Below are 12838 nucleotides of genomic sequence, written 5' to 3' on the forward strand. Positions count from 1 at the left end.
TGCACTTCCTAGCGTCAAGTGAATTGGTGACGGGATCCCCCAGCTTTTCGCGTTCATGGAAATTTCACGTCTACAGGCACCTTTGATTCCTAGGACCAACCTCGAGTGCCTGCATTACCACTTCCCTCTCCACATACGATTGTCGGGATACTACCCACCTTTGAAGCTTGTAGTAGCCCTCTGCTGCAAATGAATACAAAGGGCAGCTACGGAATGGTGCTGTAGGAGCTTTCCTTCGATTTTCCTTTTCCTCCGTCCCGTCTTTTTGTCCCTTTCCTTCTACTGAACCAGAGATACGATACCCCTCCATACCCACCTTCGATATCATCTTCCTCCTTCTTCCCTAGGTAGACGACTTGGGCCATACAGACCATACCCTACCAGCCAGTTCAGTACTGTCGCAAAACACTACCCGATTACGACGACGCTGCCCGATTTCTCGACCTCCATGAGCCAACGCGGCGCTTGCAACCTTCCATCGTCGTAAGGGCTGCCGTAATGTCTGGCACGACGATAGACGATGTCGTCAAGCGACTCAGCACGCCGGACCTAGGTAGGAACTCCTCCTATTGCACCTCGACTGTTGCGTGCTCTTTACATTGCCACGCGTCTCTACAGTAATGGTCTACTGACATCATCTTGATGACAACAGATCCGAAGGTCAGGGTTGAGGCAGCAACTACCTTGCGAGACAGTTTAGATCACTACACCACAGGTCCCATCTACACACCTTTCCTCAAGAAGTTGATGCCAATCTTCATCAGCATATTGAGGGGACCATGCATCTTCCAAAGCAGCTCCCCGGAGCAGGTAAGGCTCCCGATTGCCTCCCCTTCTTTCTCACAGGAGATGCCCTTCCTTCTAACTCGCACCAGAAACTCCGCAACTGCATTCTAGAAATCCTCCACAGACTACCGACCGCATACGTCCCGACCGAACCCTTCGAACCTTACGCTGAAGAGGTTGTCGACCTCCTCATGCAACTCGTGCGGACCGATAACGAAGACAATGCTACGCTATGTGTCAAGATCATCTCCGACATCATGCGGCACCAACATAAGGTGTTGGGACAGAAGGTGCAGCCTTTCCTGTCGCTGATCCAGGATTTGTTCAGGCAAATGGACAAGGTCGTACGCGAGCAGCTCGATAACACATCCGTCCCTTCCAATGCCGCCGCCGGTGCGCCCTCGACCCCGGGGAGTTCCCAGACCAACTTTCAGTCCCCTCGACCCGGATCACCCGTCGCCTCGGTAACCGATCTCGGCCCCGATCCTCAGCAACAGAATCGGATGCTCCTCAAGGGCATGTCCTCCTTCAAGGTCCTTTCAGAATGCCCCATCATCGTCGTCTCGCTGTTTCCGGCGTACAAGAACCTCGTCGCCTCGAACGTCACGGCATTCGTGCCGCTCATCAAAGGCTTCCTCTGCCTGCAAGCGAGTGCGCAGCGACAAGCACATGCAGACGCTAAAGCGAGGGGGGGGGACATTTTCACCGGAGTCAGCCCTCTCATCAGGAACCGGGCGGCCTTTGGCGAATTCATTGCGGCTCAGGTGAAGACTATGAGCTTTCTCGCCTACCTTCTCCGCCAGCACTCCCAGAAGCTGCAGGACTTTTTGCCGACCCTGCCGGAAATTGTCGTCAGACTCCTCAAGGATTGTCCCCGAGAGAAGTCGAGCACGCGCAAGGAACTGCTTGTTGCTATTCGGCATATCATCAATTTCAACTTTCGCAAGATCTTTCTGCCCAAGATTGGCGAGCTCCTGGATGAGAGGACCCTGATTGGAGATGGGCTCACCGTACACGAGACCATGCGGCCTCTCGCCTACAGCATGCTGGCGGACCTGATCCACCACGTCAGGGACCAGCTTACACCCGACCAGATTCGCAGGACGGTGGAGGTCTACACGAAGAACTTGCAGGACAACTACCCGGGGACGAGCTTCCAGACCATGAGTGCGAAGCTGCTTCTGAACATGGCCGAGTGCATCGCCAAGCTCCAGGACAAGGTCGATGCCCGGCACTATCTGATGATGATCCTAAGCGCCATTGCGGACAAGTTCGAAGCCATGAATCGCCAGTACCCCAATGCCGTGAAGCTCTCCAAGCTGTATCACCAGCAGGCCGCCGACGGCAAGGCCGAGAGCTACCTCGCCGACAGGGATCAACCGCCCGACTGGGATGAGACCGACATCTTCACCGCGATGCCCATCAAAACCAGCAACCCTCGCGAGAGGGGCGCGGACCCCGTCGCCGACAACAAGTTCCTGTTCCGAAACCTTATGAATGGATTGAAGAACACGTTCTATCAGCTCAGGGGCTGCAACGCCGTGGCCAATGTCAACCTCCAGAACGCGCCCCCCCAGTGGCAGGACGTGGCTTATGGCTTCACCGCCGAGGAGGTCAAGATCATCGTGAAGCTCTTCCGCCAAGGTGCTTATGTCTTCCGTTACTACGAGACCGAGAAACCCAGCAGCGAGGCCCAGTACACGTCTCCCGTCGAGTACATGGCCAATTTCTACATGGTTTCGAGCAGTAAGGAGGAGAAAGACCTGCTGGAGACGTTCGCGACCGTGTTTCACTGTATCGATCCCGCCACCTTCCACGAGGTTTTCCAGCAGGAGATCCCTCACCTCTACGACATGATCTTCGAGCACACGGGGCTGTTGCATATCATGCAGTTCTTCCTAGCGAGCGAGGCCACATCGCCTAGCTTCTGCGGCATGCTGCTGCGCTTTTTGATGGACAGAATAGACCAGGTCGGTTCGGCAGACATAAAGAGGTCCGCAATCCTGTTGCGACTCTTCAAGCTGGCTTTCATGGCCGTTACCTTGTTCGCAAACCAAAATGAACAGGTCTTGCTCCCTCACGTTGTCGACATTGTCACCCAGTCCATCGAGCTCTCCACGCGGGCCGAGGAACCTATGAACTACTTCTTCCTACTGAGATCGCTGTTCCGAAGCATCGGCGGCGGCAAGTTTGAACACCTCTACAAGCAGATTCTCCCTCTGCTGGAGATGCTTCTTGACGTACTGAACACACTCCTGATGGCCGCACGGAAACCGTCGGAGCGTGATCTCTACGTGGAGCTGTGTCTTACGGTGCCCGCTCGGCTGAGCAATCTGCTCCCGCACCTCAGCTTCCTCATGCGGCCCTTGGTGGTCGCCCTGCGCGCCAGCACCGACCTCGTCGGCCAGGGTCTGAGGACCCTGGAGCTCTGTGTCGACAATCTGACGGCTGACTATCTCGATCCCATCATGGCGCCGGTCATCGACGAGCTCATGACGGCCCTGTTCGACCATCTCCGGCCCCATCCCTACAGCCATTTCCATGCGCACACGACGATGAGGATCCTCGGAAAGCTCGGTGGCAGGAATCGAAAGTACATTACTGGACCGCAGCCTCTCGACTTTTCAGAATTCGCAGATGACCCAACCACTTTTGATATTCGGCTCGTGGGCTCGAAGAAGGACAGAGCGCTTCCCGCGGAGCTGGGCATCGACCTGGCCATCCGCAAGCTCATGGAGGCCCCCAGGCCGAGTAAGGGCAACAACCAGTCCCGCCAGCATGACGGCTATTACAAAAAGCAGTCGTTCCATTACATCAAGTCCCAGCTGAAGTTGAGGATCGGCTTCGATAACTTGCCAGACGATCTCCCGAGGCTGCTCCGGCTCCAAGCGCAGGACTTCCTCTCCAGGAAGCTCGACGCTGACCTGTCTGCGTTCGACGTCTCCGATCGAGAGAGGTCCATCGCCAAGAAGAATGAACAGGACATCCTGGTGAGGAACCTGCTCAAAGCGATCATGTTCGCGGAATCGTTGCCCGACTTCAAGGAGGACGCCAGCTCGTTCCTTGTCAACGTTGCGAGGCACTTCACCATCGTCGAGATTGGCCGGTCACTCGTGGATGCGAAGCATGCCTACAGCCAGTTCAACCCCAATGCAGGCGAGGGCCCTCTCTACATCTCCACTCGAGTCTTCTCCGACGCCATCGTCGAGTCGCTGTCGTCGGAACATCCGGACGTCCGGGATTCGGCGAAGCGGGCCATCCGCGAAATCTACAGCACGGCGACGGCCATCATGGGATCGACGCATGCCGTGGCACGCCTCCCCTTTGTCAACAACCTGGCCTCGACCTTCTGCCACGCGTGCTACGAGGAAGAATGGTTCACCAAAGCCGGAGGCACCATAGGCATCAACTTCCTCCTCACGGAGCTGAACCTAGGAGACCAGTGGGCTACCGGCAAGCAGACGGAGTTCATCCGTGCGCTCATGTATGTCGTGAAGGACATGCCTCAGGATTTGCCCGAGAAGACGAGGTCGACTGCGCAAGTGACCCTCGAGACCCTTTTGCAGAGGGTGACCAAGAACATCAAGAAGGAAGACGTCCTTCCGGTTCCCATGCCTCCCGGCCAACAGCAGCAGCAACACCATCAGCAGCAGCAGCAGCAACAGCAGCAGCAGCGCAACCGTCTTCCCCAGATCTGCATGCACTTCAACAGCGAACTGTCGCATATGAACCGGCACGTCCGCGAGACGGCGAAGAGGTCTCTGGAGCTGATCGCCAAGGCGGCGTCGTGCGAGGTGTGGGAGCTCATTGCGCCTTACAAGGACCGATTCCTCCAGCCGATCTATTCGAAGCCCCTGCGCGCGCTGCCGTTCCCCGTTCAGATCGGCTACATCGATGCCATGACGTACCACATGACGCTCAAGCACGACTGGGTCGTGTTCGACGAACATCTGAACAGACTTCTGATGGAGTCGCTTGCCCTGGCCGATGCCAGCGACGAGTCCTTGGCGAACAAGCCCGCCGAGTTCCGGACGCACGAGTACATCGTCAACTTGCGGGTGGCCTGCATCAAGCTCCTGAGCACGGCCATGGGGTTCGACGACTTTGCCAAGGGACAGAACACCGCGGCGACGCGAGCCAAGATTGTCTCCGTCTTCTTCAAGTCGCTGTACTCCGACTCGAAGGCCACCATAGATGCCGCCAACGACGCTCTCAAATCCGTGTTGCAGCAGACAAACAAGCTGCCCAAGGACCTGCTTCAGGGAGGGCTCCGACCCGTGCTGGCCAATCTCCAAGACCCGAAGAAACTCACCTGCCACGGGCTCGACAACCTGGCGCGGTTGCTTAAGCTGCTTACCACGTACTTCAAAGTGGAAATCGGAGCTCGTCTGTTGGATCATGTCAAGGTCCTGGCTGACCCGGGGGTACTACACCTGCTCTCTTTCACCTACTTCGAGCAACATGCGCAGATGAAGGTTGTGGCGGCGGTCTTTAACATCTTCCACCTCCTCCCTCCGGCCGCCGAGACGTTCAAAGATCGGTTGATCGACCTGGTATTGGACCTCGAGGAGAAGCTGCGGCGGACGCAGATCAGCCCGTTCCGCGCGCCCCTCTACAAGTATCTCAACCGGTATCCGGCCGAGATGTGGGCTTTCTTGTTGCCGAAGATGGGCGAGCTGAAGTACGGTCGCTTCTTGGCTCAAGTGCTCGCTCACCCAGACAGTGGTCCGCTCCGGAGGGAGGCGGTCGCCGCCGTGGACGGTCTCATCCAGACCTGCCAGGAAATCGCCTCCAAGGACCAGGGCGCCAAGTTTGTGGCCGTCATCAACACCGTCAACCTCCTCAACTCCTTGAGCCGGTGGCCCGGCTCCGAAGGTTGGGTCGAGAAGAGGGAGATCCTGGCATGGTTGAGACAGGCAGGCAAGGAGCTCGAGAGCGAGTTGCGCAACTACTCCATCGCGGCGACCCTCCGCCTGCCGGCATCTCAGGCTCTAGAGCAGGTCATGTCCATCTTCTTGAAGTCCCTCGAGAGGAGTCAGAAGGACTTGGATTCGCTCCTCAGCTTGGCCGAGGCGGTCACGGCTAGGGATTTCCGAGACGCCCAGCCGCTCATCTCATACATCTACAAGAATATCATCAACAGCGGTTCCGTCGACGTCTGGAAAGCGGCCGTCCTCAAGTGCCTCGATGCGTACTCGTCCAAGAACGTCTCCCAGAAGATGAAGCGCTTCCTGCTGCACTACGTCGTCAACCCCATCATCGCCATGGACGTGCAAGAAAATTGGAATGCGCCGCCGCAGGGGACTCCTCGCCTGATGGATCGAAGCGTGATCGACGCGGTCACGACCAAGATCTGGAAGACGCACCAGGACACCAGCCAAGACGCGGACGACCTGTCCCAGCCCGGGATCGACCACACGAGGTTCGAGGTTCTCCAGCTGTCTGCCATGCTCGTCAAGTACCACCACCAGACCATCCAGGAGGCCAGGAAAGACATCATTAAGAGCTGCTGGACCTTCATCCGGCTCGACGACGTCGTCAACAAACATGCCGCGTATGTTGTCATTGGGTATTTCATCGCGTTGTACGAGACGCCGGTCAAGATCGTCACGCAGGTGTACGTGTCGCTGCTCAAGACCAACCAGAACGAAGGCCGGGCGCTCGTGACGCAGGCCCTGGAGCTGATCGCACCGGTCCTTCCGAAGCGGCTGGGCACTGCGCCGAACGATAGGAACGCGGCCTGGGCCGTGGCACCGCGCAGGGTCCTCGCCGACGAAGGCTTGAACATCCAGCAGATGACGAGCACGTTCAACTTCCTTGTCCGGCACCCCGATCTCTTCTACGAGTCGCGAGACAAGTACGCCATGCTCCTGATCACGTCGCTGAGGAAGGTGGCCATGCCTTCCAATGCGTCGCAAGAGTCTAAGAAGCTCGCCCTGAACATGATGTGGTTGATTTGGCTCTGGGAGCAGAGGAGGGTGGAGGCCACCGGCGACGCCATGGCCCGCGACGTCGTCGACGCGTCCTCCTTGTCCCCAGCCGCTAGGAAGCGGAAGCTGGAGGGTGGTGGTGATCAGGTCATGTCCTCGCCGCCGACGGCTAGGCAGCTCCCGGCCGGCCAGAACGACTATCAGATCCCCCCCGTGGGCCGCCTTAAGATGGTGAGGTATCTGATCGAGTTCATCGCCCAACTCAACGAGAGGTATCAGCTCCCGTCTACCAAGACGAAGGAGCCGTCGTCTGTGAACGCTTTGCCGACGCCTCAACCCGAGCTGTACCAGAAGGCGATGGCCCTCCTCTACAACCTGCTCCAACCGCAGTACTGGGCCGACCTGGACGTCGACCTGTTCCCCCATGTGACCGAGGCGGTTCTGGCCAGCGATAAGACGCAGGCGGTTCTGGCCACCGATCCGTCCGACAAGGACAAGTTCGACGACAAGTTCTTGACGAGCGTGATCAACACGCTCCAGATTGTCAGGATCATCCTTCACTTCAAGTCGGACGACTGGATACAGAGGAACATTGCTTCGATGCAGAAGGTTCTCGACAAGTGTCTGAAGAGCGAGATCCCGGAGGTGCAAGACTGCCTTCACGTGGCGGACCCGAACTTCGACGGCGGCCGGGATATCAAACCGACGATCAAACGGGTCTTGGATTCCGTGCCCGAAGACGTCCCCATGGAAGATGCCGACGCGGAGGTCGACACGGATTCCCCGACGTCCGAATTCATCCAGTCGCTGTCTGCGATGGCCGGGGAGGCCATGGCGGCCGGTAACTACACCTCCGGGGTCAATCTCCTGTGGTCGCTGGGTCACCGCAAGCCCACGGTGATCGACCAGCACATCCCCGTCCTCATGAAAGCCTTGCAGAGCAAACTGGCCCGCGAACACGTTCAAAACTACACCATCCAAGCTAGCTTGCAAGCCGGTCCGGCCGCCGCCGCCGCCGCCGCTAACAGGGGCCCTGACGCTTCTCCCCCGCCTGGCGAGATGTCGCCCGACGACCTCGAGATCTCCACCACTCTGATGCTCAGGGCCATGCAGACCATTTCCTCGCGGATGGAAGTGCTGGGCGATCACCGTCGGCCTTTCCTCAGCGTCCTGGCCACGCTTGTGGAGAAGTCGATGCACATGGCCTTGTGCGAGGAGATCCTCTCCATGGTGGAGGGCTGGGTATTCCGGTCCGAGGGCACGTGGCCCACGCTTAAGGAGAAGACGGCTGTGCTGCACAAGATGCTCTCGTTCGAGCACCGACAAGACCCGACCATGCTGTCCAAGTTCCTGGACCTCGTTATCCGGATCTACGAAGACCCGAAGATCGCACGGACAGAACTCACCGTTCGGATGGAGCACGCGTTCTTGATAGGCACCAGGGCGCAAGATGTGCACATGCGAAACCGATTCATGGCCATCTTCGACAAGAGCCTCTCCAAGACGGCCACGGCGCGGCTCTCTTACGTGCTGACGTCGCAGAACTGGGACACGCTCGCCGATAGCTTCTGGCTCGCCCAGGCGTCTCAGCTCCTACTGGGCGGCGTCGAGCTGAACACGGCCGCGCAGCTGCACCACGAGGATTTCCGGATCATGCCCGTCAGCCGGCTGTGTGCCGTCTACGCCAGGGACACCCGAGAGCCGTCGAACATGGCGGACGACAAGTACGACGCCCTCATGGCACAGCATCGTCGGTTCATGAGCGAGATGGCCGACCTCAAGGTCCGCGACTTGGTCGAACCGCTCGGCCAGCTCCAGCACGCCGACACGACCTTGGCGCACCAGCTCTGGGTGGCCCTGTTCCCGCTCTACTGGTCGGCCACGGCCCGGGATGAACGGACGGATCTCGAACGGGGCATGGTGACGCTCCTGACGAAGGACTACCACAGCCGTCAGATCGACAAGCGTCCCAACGTGGTCCAGTCCCTCCTGGAGGGCGCGGCCAAGGCGTGGCCCGACTGCAAGATGCCGCCGCACGTGCTCAAGTACGAGGCCAAGACGTACGACGCTTGGTACACGGCGCTCGTGCAGCTGGAAAGGGCGGCCATGCAGCCGGAGGTCGAGTCGGTCAAGGTGCGCGAGAGCAACCTCGACGCGCTCGTCGACCTGTACGCCACGCTCCAGGAGGACGACATGTTCTACGGCACGTGGCGGCGGCGGTGCCAGTTCGTCGAGACCAACGCGGCGCTCTCCTACGAGCAGAACGGCATGTGGGATAAGGCGCAGAAGATGTACGAGACGGCGCAGATCAAGGCGCGGACCGGCGTGGTCCCGTTCTCGCAGGGGGAGTACATGATCTGGGAGGACCACTGGGTGCTCTGCGCGCAGAAGCTCCAGCAGTGGGACATTTTGCAGGACTTTGCCAAGCACGAGAATTTCCAGGACCTGCTGCTCGAGTGCGCCTGGCGGAACATGGAGATGTGGCAGGACAGCGCGCAGCGCGAAGCCCTGGACACGCTCATCAAGGGGGTCATGGACGCGCCGACGCCGCGCCGGGCCTTCTTCCAGGCGTTCATGTCGCTGCTCAAGTTTTACAACAAGCAGGAGTCGCCGGTCGAGTTTGCCAAGTCGTGCGACGAGGCGATCCAGCTCTCGATCCGGAAGTGGCACCAGCTGCCGCAGCGGCTGACGCGGGCCCACGTGCCCCTGCTGCAGAACTTCCAGCAGCTGGTGGAGCTGCACGACGCGCAGGTGATCTGCCAGAGCCTGGCGGGCACGACGCAGGCGAACCTCGACGTCAAGTCGGGCGAGCTCAAGCTTCTCCTGGCGGCGTGGCGCGACCGGCTGCCCAACGTGTGGGACGACATCACGGCGTGGCAGGACCTCGTCACCTGGCGCCAGCACATCTTCGGGCTCATCAACCAGACGTACCTGCAGCTCCTGCCGCAGCAGGGGGGCGGGCAGCAGAACACCAGCGGGGCGTCGTTCGCGTACCGCGGCTACCACGAGACGGCGTGGATCATCAACCGGTTCGCGCACGTGGCACGCAAGCACAACCTGCCCGAGGTGTGCATCAGCCAGCTGAGCCGCATCTACACGCTCCCGAACATCGAGATCCAGGAGGCGTTCCTGAAGCTGCGGGAGCAGGCCAAGTGCCACTACGAGAACCCGGAGGAGCTCACGAGCGGGCTGGACGTCATCAACAACACGAACCTCGGCTACTTCAACCCGCCGCAGAAGGCCGAGTTCTACACGCTCAAGGGCATGTTCCTGGAGAAGCTCAACCAGAAGGAGGAGGCGGACCAGGCGTTCGGCACGGCGCTGTTCTTCGACATCACGGCGGCCAAGGCGTGGGCCGAGTGGGGGTACTTCAACGAGCGGAAGTTCAAGGAGGACCCGACGGACCTCAACTCGGCGCGGCAGGCGGTGACGTCGTACCTGCAGGCGGCGGGGAGCTACAAGAACGCCAAGTCGCGGAAGCTGCTGTCGCGGATCCTGTGGCTGCTGAGCCTGGACGACGCGAGCGGGACGATCGCGGCCGGGTTCGACGACTTCAAGGGCGAGACGCCGATCTGGTACTGGATCACGTTCATCCCGCAGCTGCTGACGGGGCTGGGCCACAAGGAGGCGCCGCGGGTGCACCAGATCCTGACCAAGATTGCCAAGTCGTACCCGCAGGCGCTGTACTTCCAGCTGCGGACCAACCGGGAGGACATGGCGGTGATCAAGAAGAACCAGGAGGCGAAGGAGAAGGCGCGGCAGCGGGCGCAGTCGGCGGCGGCGGCTTCGAATCCTGGGCAGCCGGGCGCGGCGTCTCCTCAGCTGCCGAAGCAAGATGGTGCTGGTTCGAGACCGGGGACGGCCGGCGGGGAGGCGTCTATTTCTTCTGCCCCTGGCGCGGTCAAGACGGAGCCTGGTGCGACGAATGGTGCGACGAACGGAAATACTTCTGTTGCTGCTGCTCCGGGGGGTAATGCGAATGCGAATGCGAATGCGAATGCGAATGGCCAGACGGGCCAGCAGCAGCAGCAGCAGCAGCAGCAGAACAATGCGGCACAACAGGCGGCGCAACAAACAAATCAACAACAGACACCCACTCCCCAGCAAGCACAGCAACGACCACCGTCTCAGCAGATGCACCAGGCGCCGCCGGGTCGTGGACAGAAGCGGCCTCCTTGGGAGCTCACGGAGGAGATTATGAGCCACCTAAAGTCGGCGTTCCCGCTTCTCGCCCTGTCGATGGAGACGATGGTGGACCAGATCCAGAAGAACTTCAAATGCCCGCCCGACGAGGACGCATACCGGCTCATCGTGGCGCTGCTCAACGACGCGCTGGCGTATGTCAGTCGCATGCCGTCTTCGTACGCCAAGATCAAGTTGCCGCCGGCGACGGAGACGAACATTGTGCGATTCGCGGAGACGATCCTGCCAGCGCACATCAAGAAGTCGTTCGAGGCGGATTTCGTGCAAGTCAAGCCGACGATGGACGAATACATCATGAAGCTCCGCCACTGGCGCAACAAGTTCGAGGAGAAGCTCGACCGCCGGCAGACGCGCGTCAACCTGGAAGCGTTCTCGCCGCACCTCAGCGAGTTCCGGTACCAGAGGTTCGACGACGTGGAGATGCCCGGGCAGTACCTCGAACACAAGGACAAGAACCAGGACTTCATCCGGATCGAGCGGTTCCTGCCCAACGTGGACCTGGTGCGGTCGATCAGCGCGTCGTACCGGCGGCTCCGGATCCGCGGGCACGACGCCAGCGTGCACTCGTGGGTGGTGCAGCACCCGGCGGCGCGGCACTGCCGGCGGGAGGAGCGCATCCTGCAGCTGTTCCGACAGCTCAACCAGACGCTCAACCGGCGGAAGGAGAGCCGGCGGCGGGACCTGCAGTTCACGCTGCCGCTGATGGTGCCGCTGGCGCCGCACATCCGGATCGTGCAGGAGGACACGTCGTACATCACGCTGCAGGGGGTGTACGAGGACCACTGCCGGCGGCACGGCATGTCCAAGGACGAGCCGGTGCTGTTCACGATGGAGAAGCTGCGCGGGGTGCTGGACAGCAAGAACCCGAAGCACGGCGAGCAGGGCGCGACGGCGCGGCTGGAGGTGTTCAACGCGATCCAGGAGAAGTGGGTGCCGCACACGGTGGCGCTGGAGTACTTCCAGCGCATCTTCCCGCACTACTCGGAGTTCTGGCTCTTCCGGCGGCACTTGTCGTACCAGCTGGCGACGCTGACGTTCATGACGTACATCCTGTACATGCACAACCGGTACCCGCCCAAGATGCACGTGGCGCGGGCGTCGGGCCGCATCTGGGGGTCGGAGCTCATGTCGTTCCTCAGCCCGAACAAGCCGTTCTTCCACAACCCGGAGCCGGTGCCGTTCCGGCTGACGCCGAACCTGCAGACGCTCATGGGCCCGCTGGGGATGGAAGGGATCTTCAGCTGTGCGCTGATGGCGGTGGCGCGGTGCCTGCTGGTGCCGGAGCACGGGCTGGAGCACGCGCTGACGCTGTTCGTGCGGGACGAGATGATTTACTGGTTCACGAGCTCGCACCGCGTGGTGCAGATGACGGAGCAGCAGCTGCGCGAGTCGGTGCAGCTGAATACGGACTCGATTGTGAAGAGGGCGGCGAGCCTGGCGCAGAGCCCGACGAGCAATTTGCCGGCGAACCAGACGGTCATTGATTTGATTGCCAAGGCCGTCAATCCTATGAACCTGGCGCAGTGCGATGCGCTGTGGATGCCGTGTTTGTAGGGGGGGAGGGTGTGTGTGATGGAAGTCGAGTGGAGTGTGAGGTGTGAGGAGTGTGAAGAGACAATGATTATCATGGGACGAAGGAGTTGTTTTGGACTGTTTTACTAGCTCTCTGTTTTTCTTTTCTTTTTCTTTGCTGTCTTTGTCTGGGAATTGGGGACGAGTCGAGTCTGTCCGTGGAAGAAGCATGGCGTTAACAGGAGAGAGTTGGAACAGTTGAGGCACCTACATACAGGTGGAGGAGTTGTGGGAAAACAAGGGGGATCACTGTTAATTCTTTGCTCAGAGCAAGGCTATTCTAATTCAATGTATTATTGGCTCTATTAATATTGTTCCTTTATTTCCCCCTTTTCCGCCTTTTTTTG

General features: G+C 59.8%; 1 protein-coding gene across 1 annotated transcript; it reads left to right on the forward strand.

Moving 5' to 3' along the window:
• Positions 1–106: 106 nt before the first annotated feature.
• On the forward strand, positions 107–12820 carry SODALDRAFT_350485 (transcription-associated protein). Its single transcript, XM_028613483.1, has 3 exons — positions 107–553; positions 653–810; positions 876–12820. Exons 1-3 carry the CDS (start codon positions 499–501, stop codon positions 12471–12473), a joined length of 11811 nt encoding a protein of 3936 aa, XP_028467126.1. The 5' UTR covers positions 107–498; the 3' UTR covers positions 12474–12820.
• Positions 12821–12838: the final 18 nt, after the last annotated feature.

Source organism: Sodiomyces alkalinus (assembly GCF_003711515.1).
Source record: "Sodiomyces alkalinus F11 unplaced genomic scaffold SODALscaffold_4, whole genome shotgun sequence".
In the NCBI taxonomy this organism is placed as follows: Eukaryota; Fungi; Ascomycota; class Sordariomycetes; order Glomerellales; family Plectosphaerellaceae; genus Sodiomyces; species Sodiomyces alkalinus.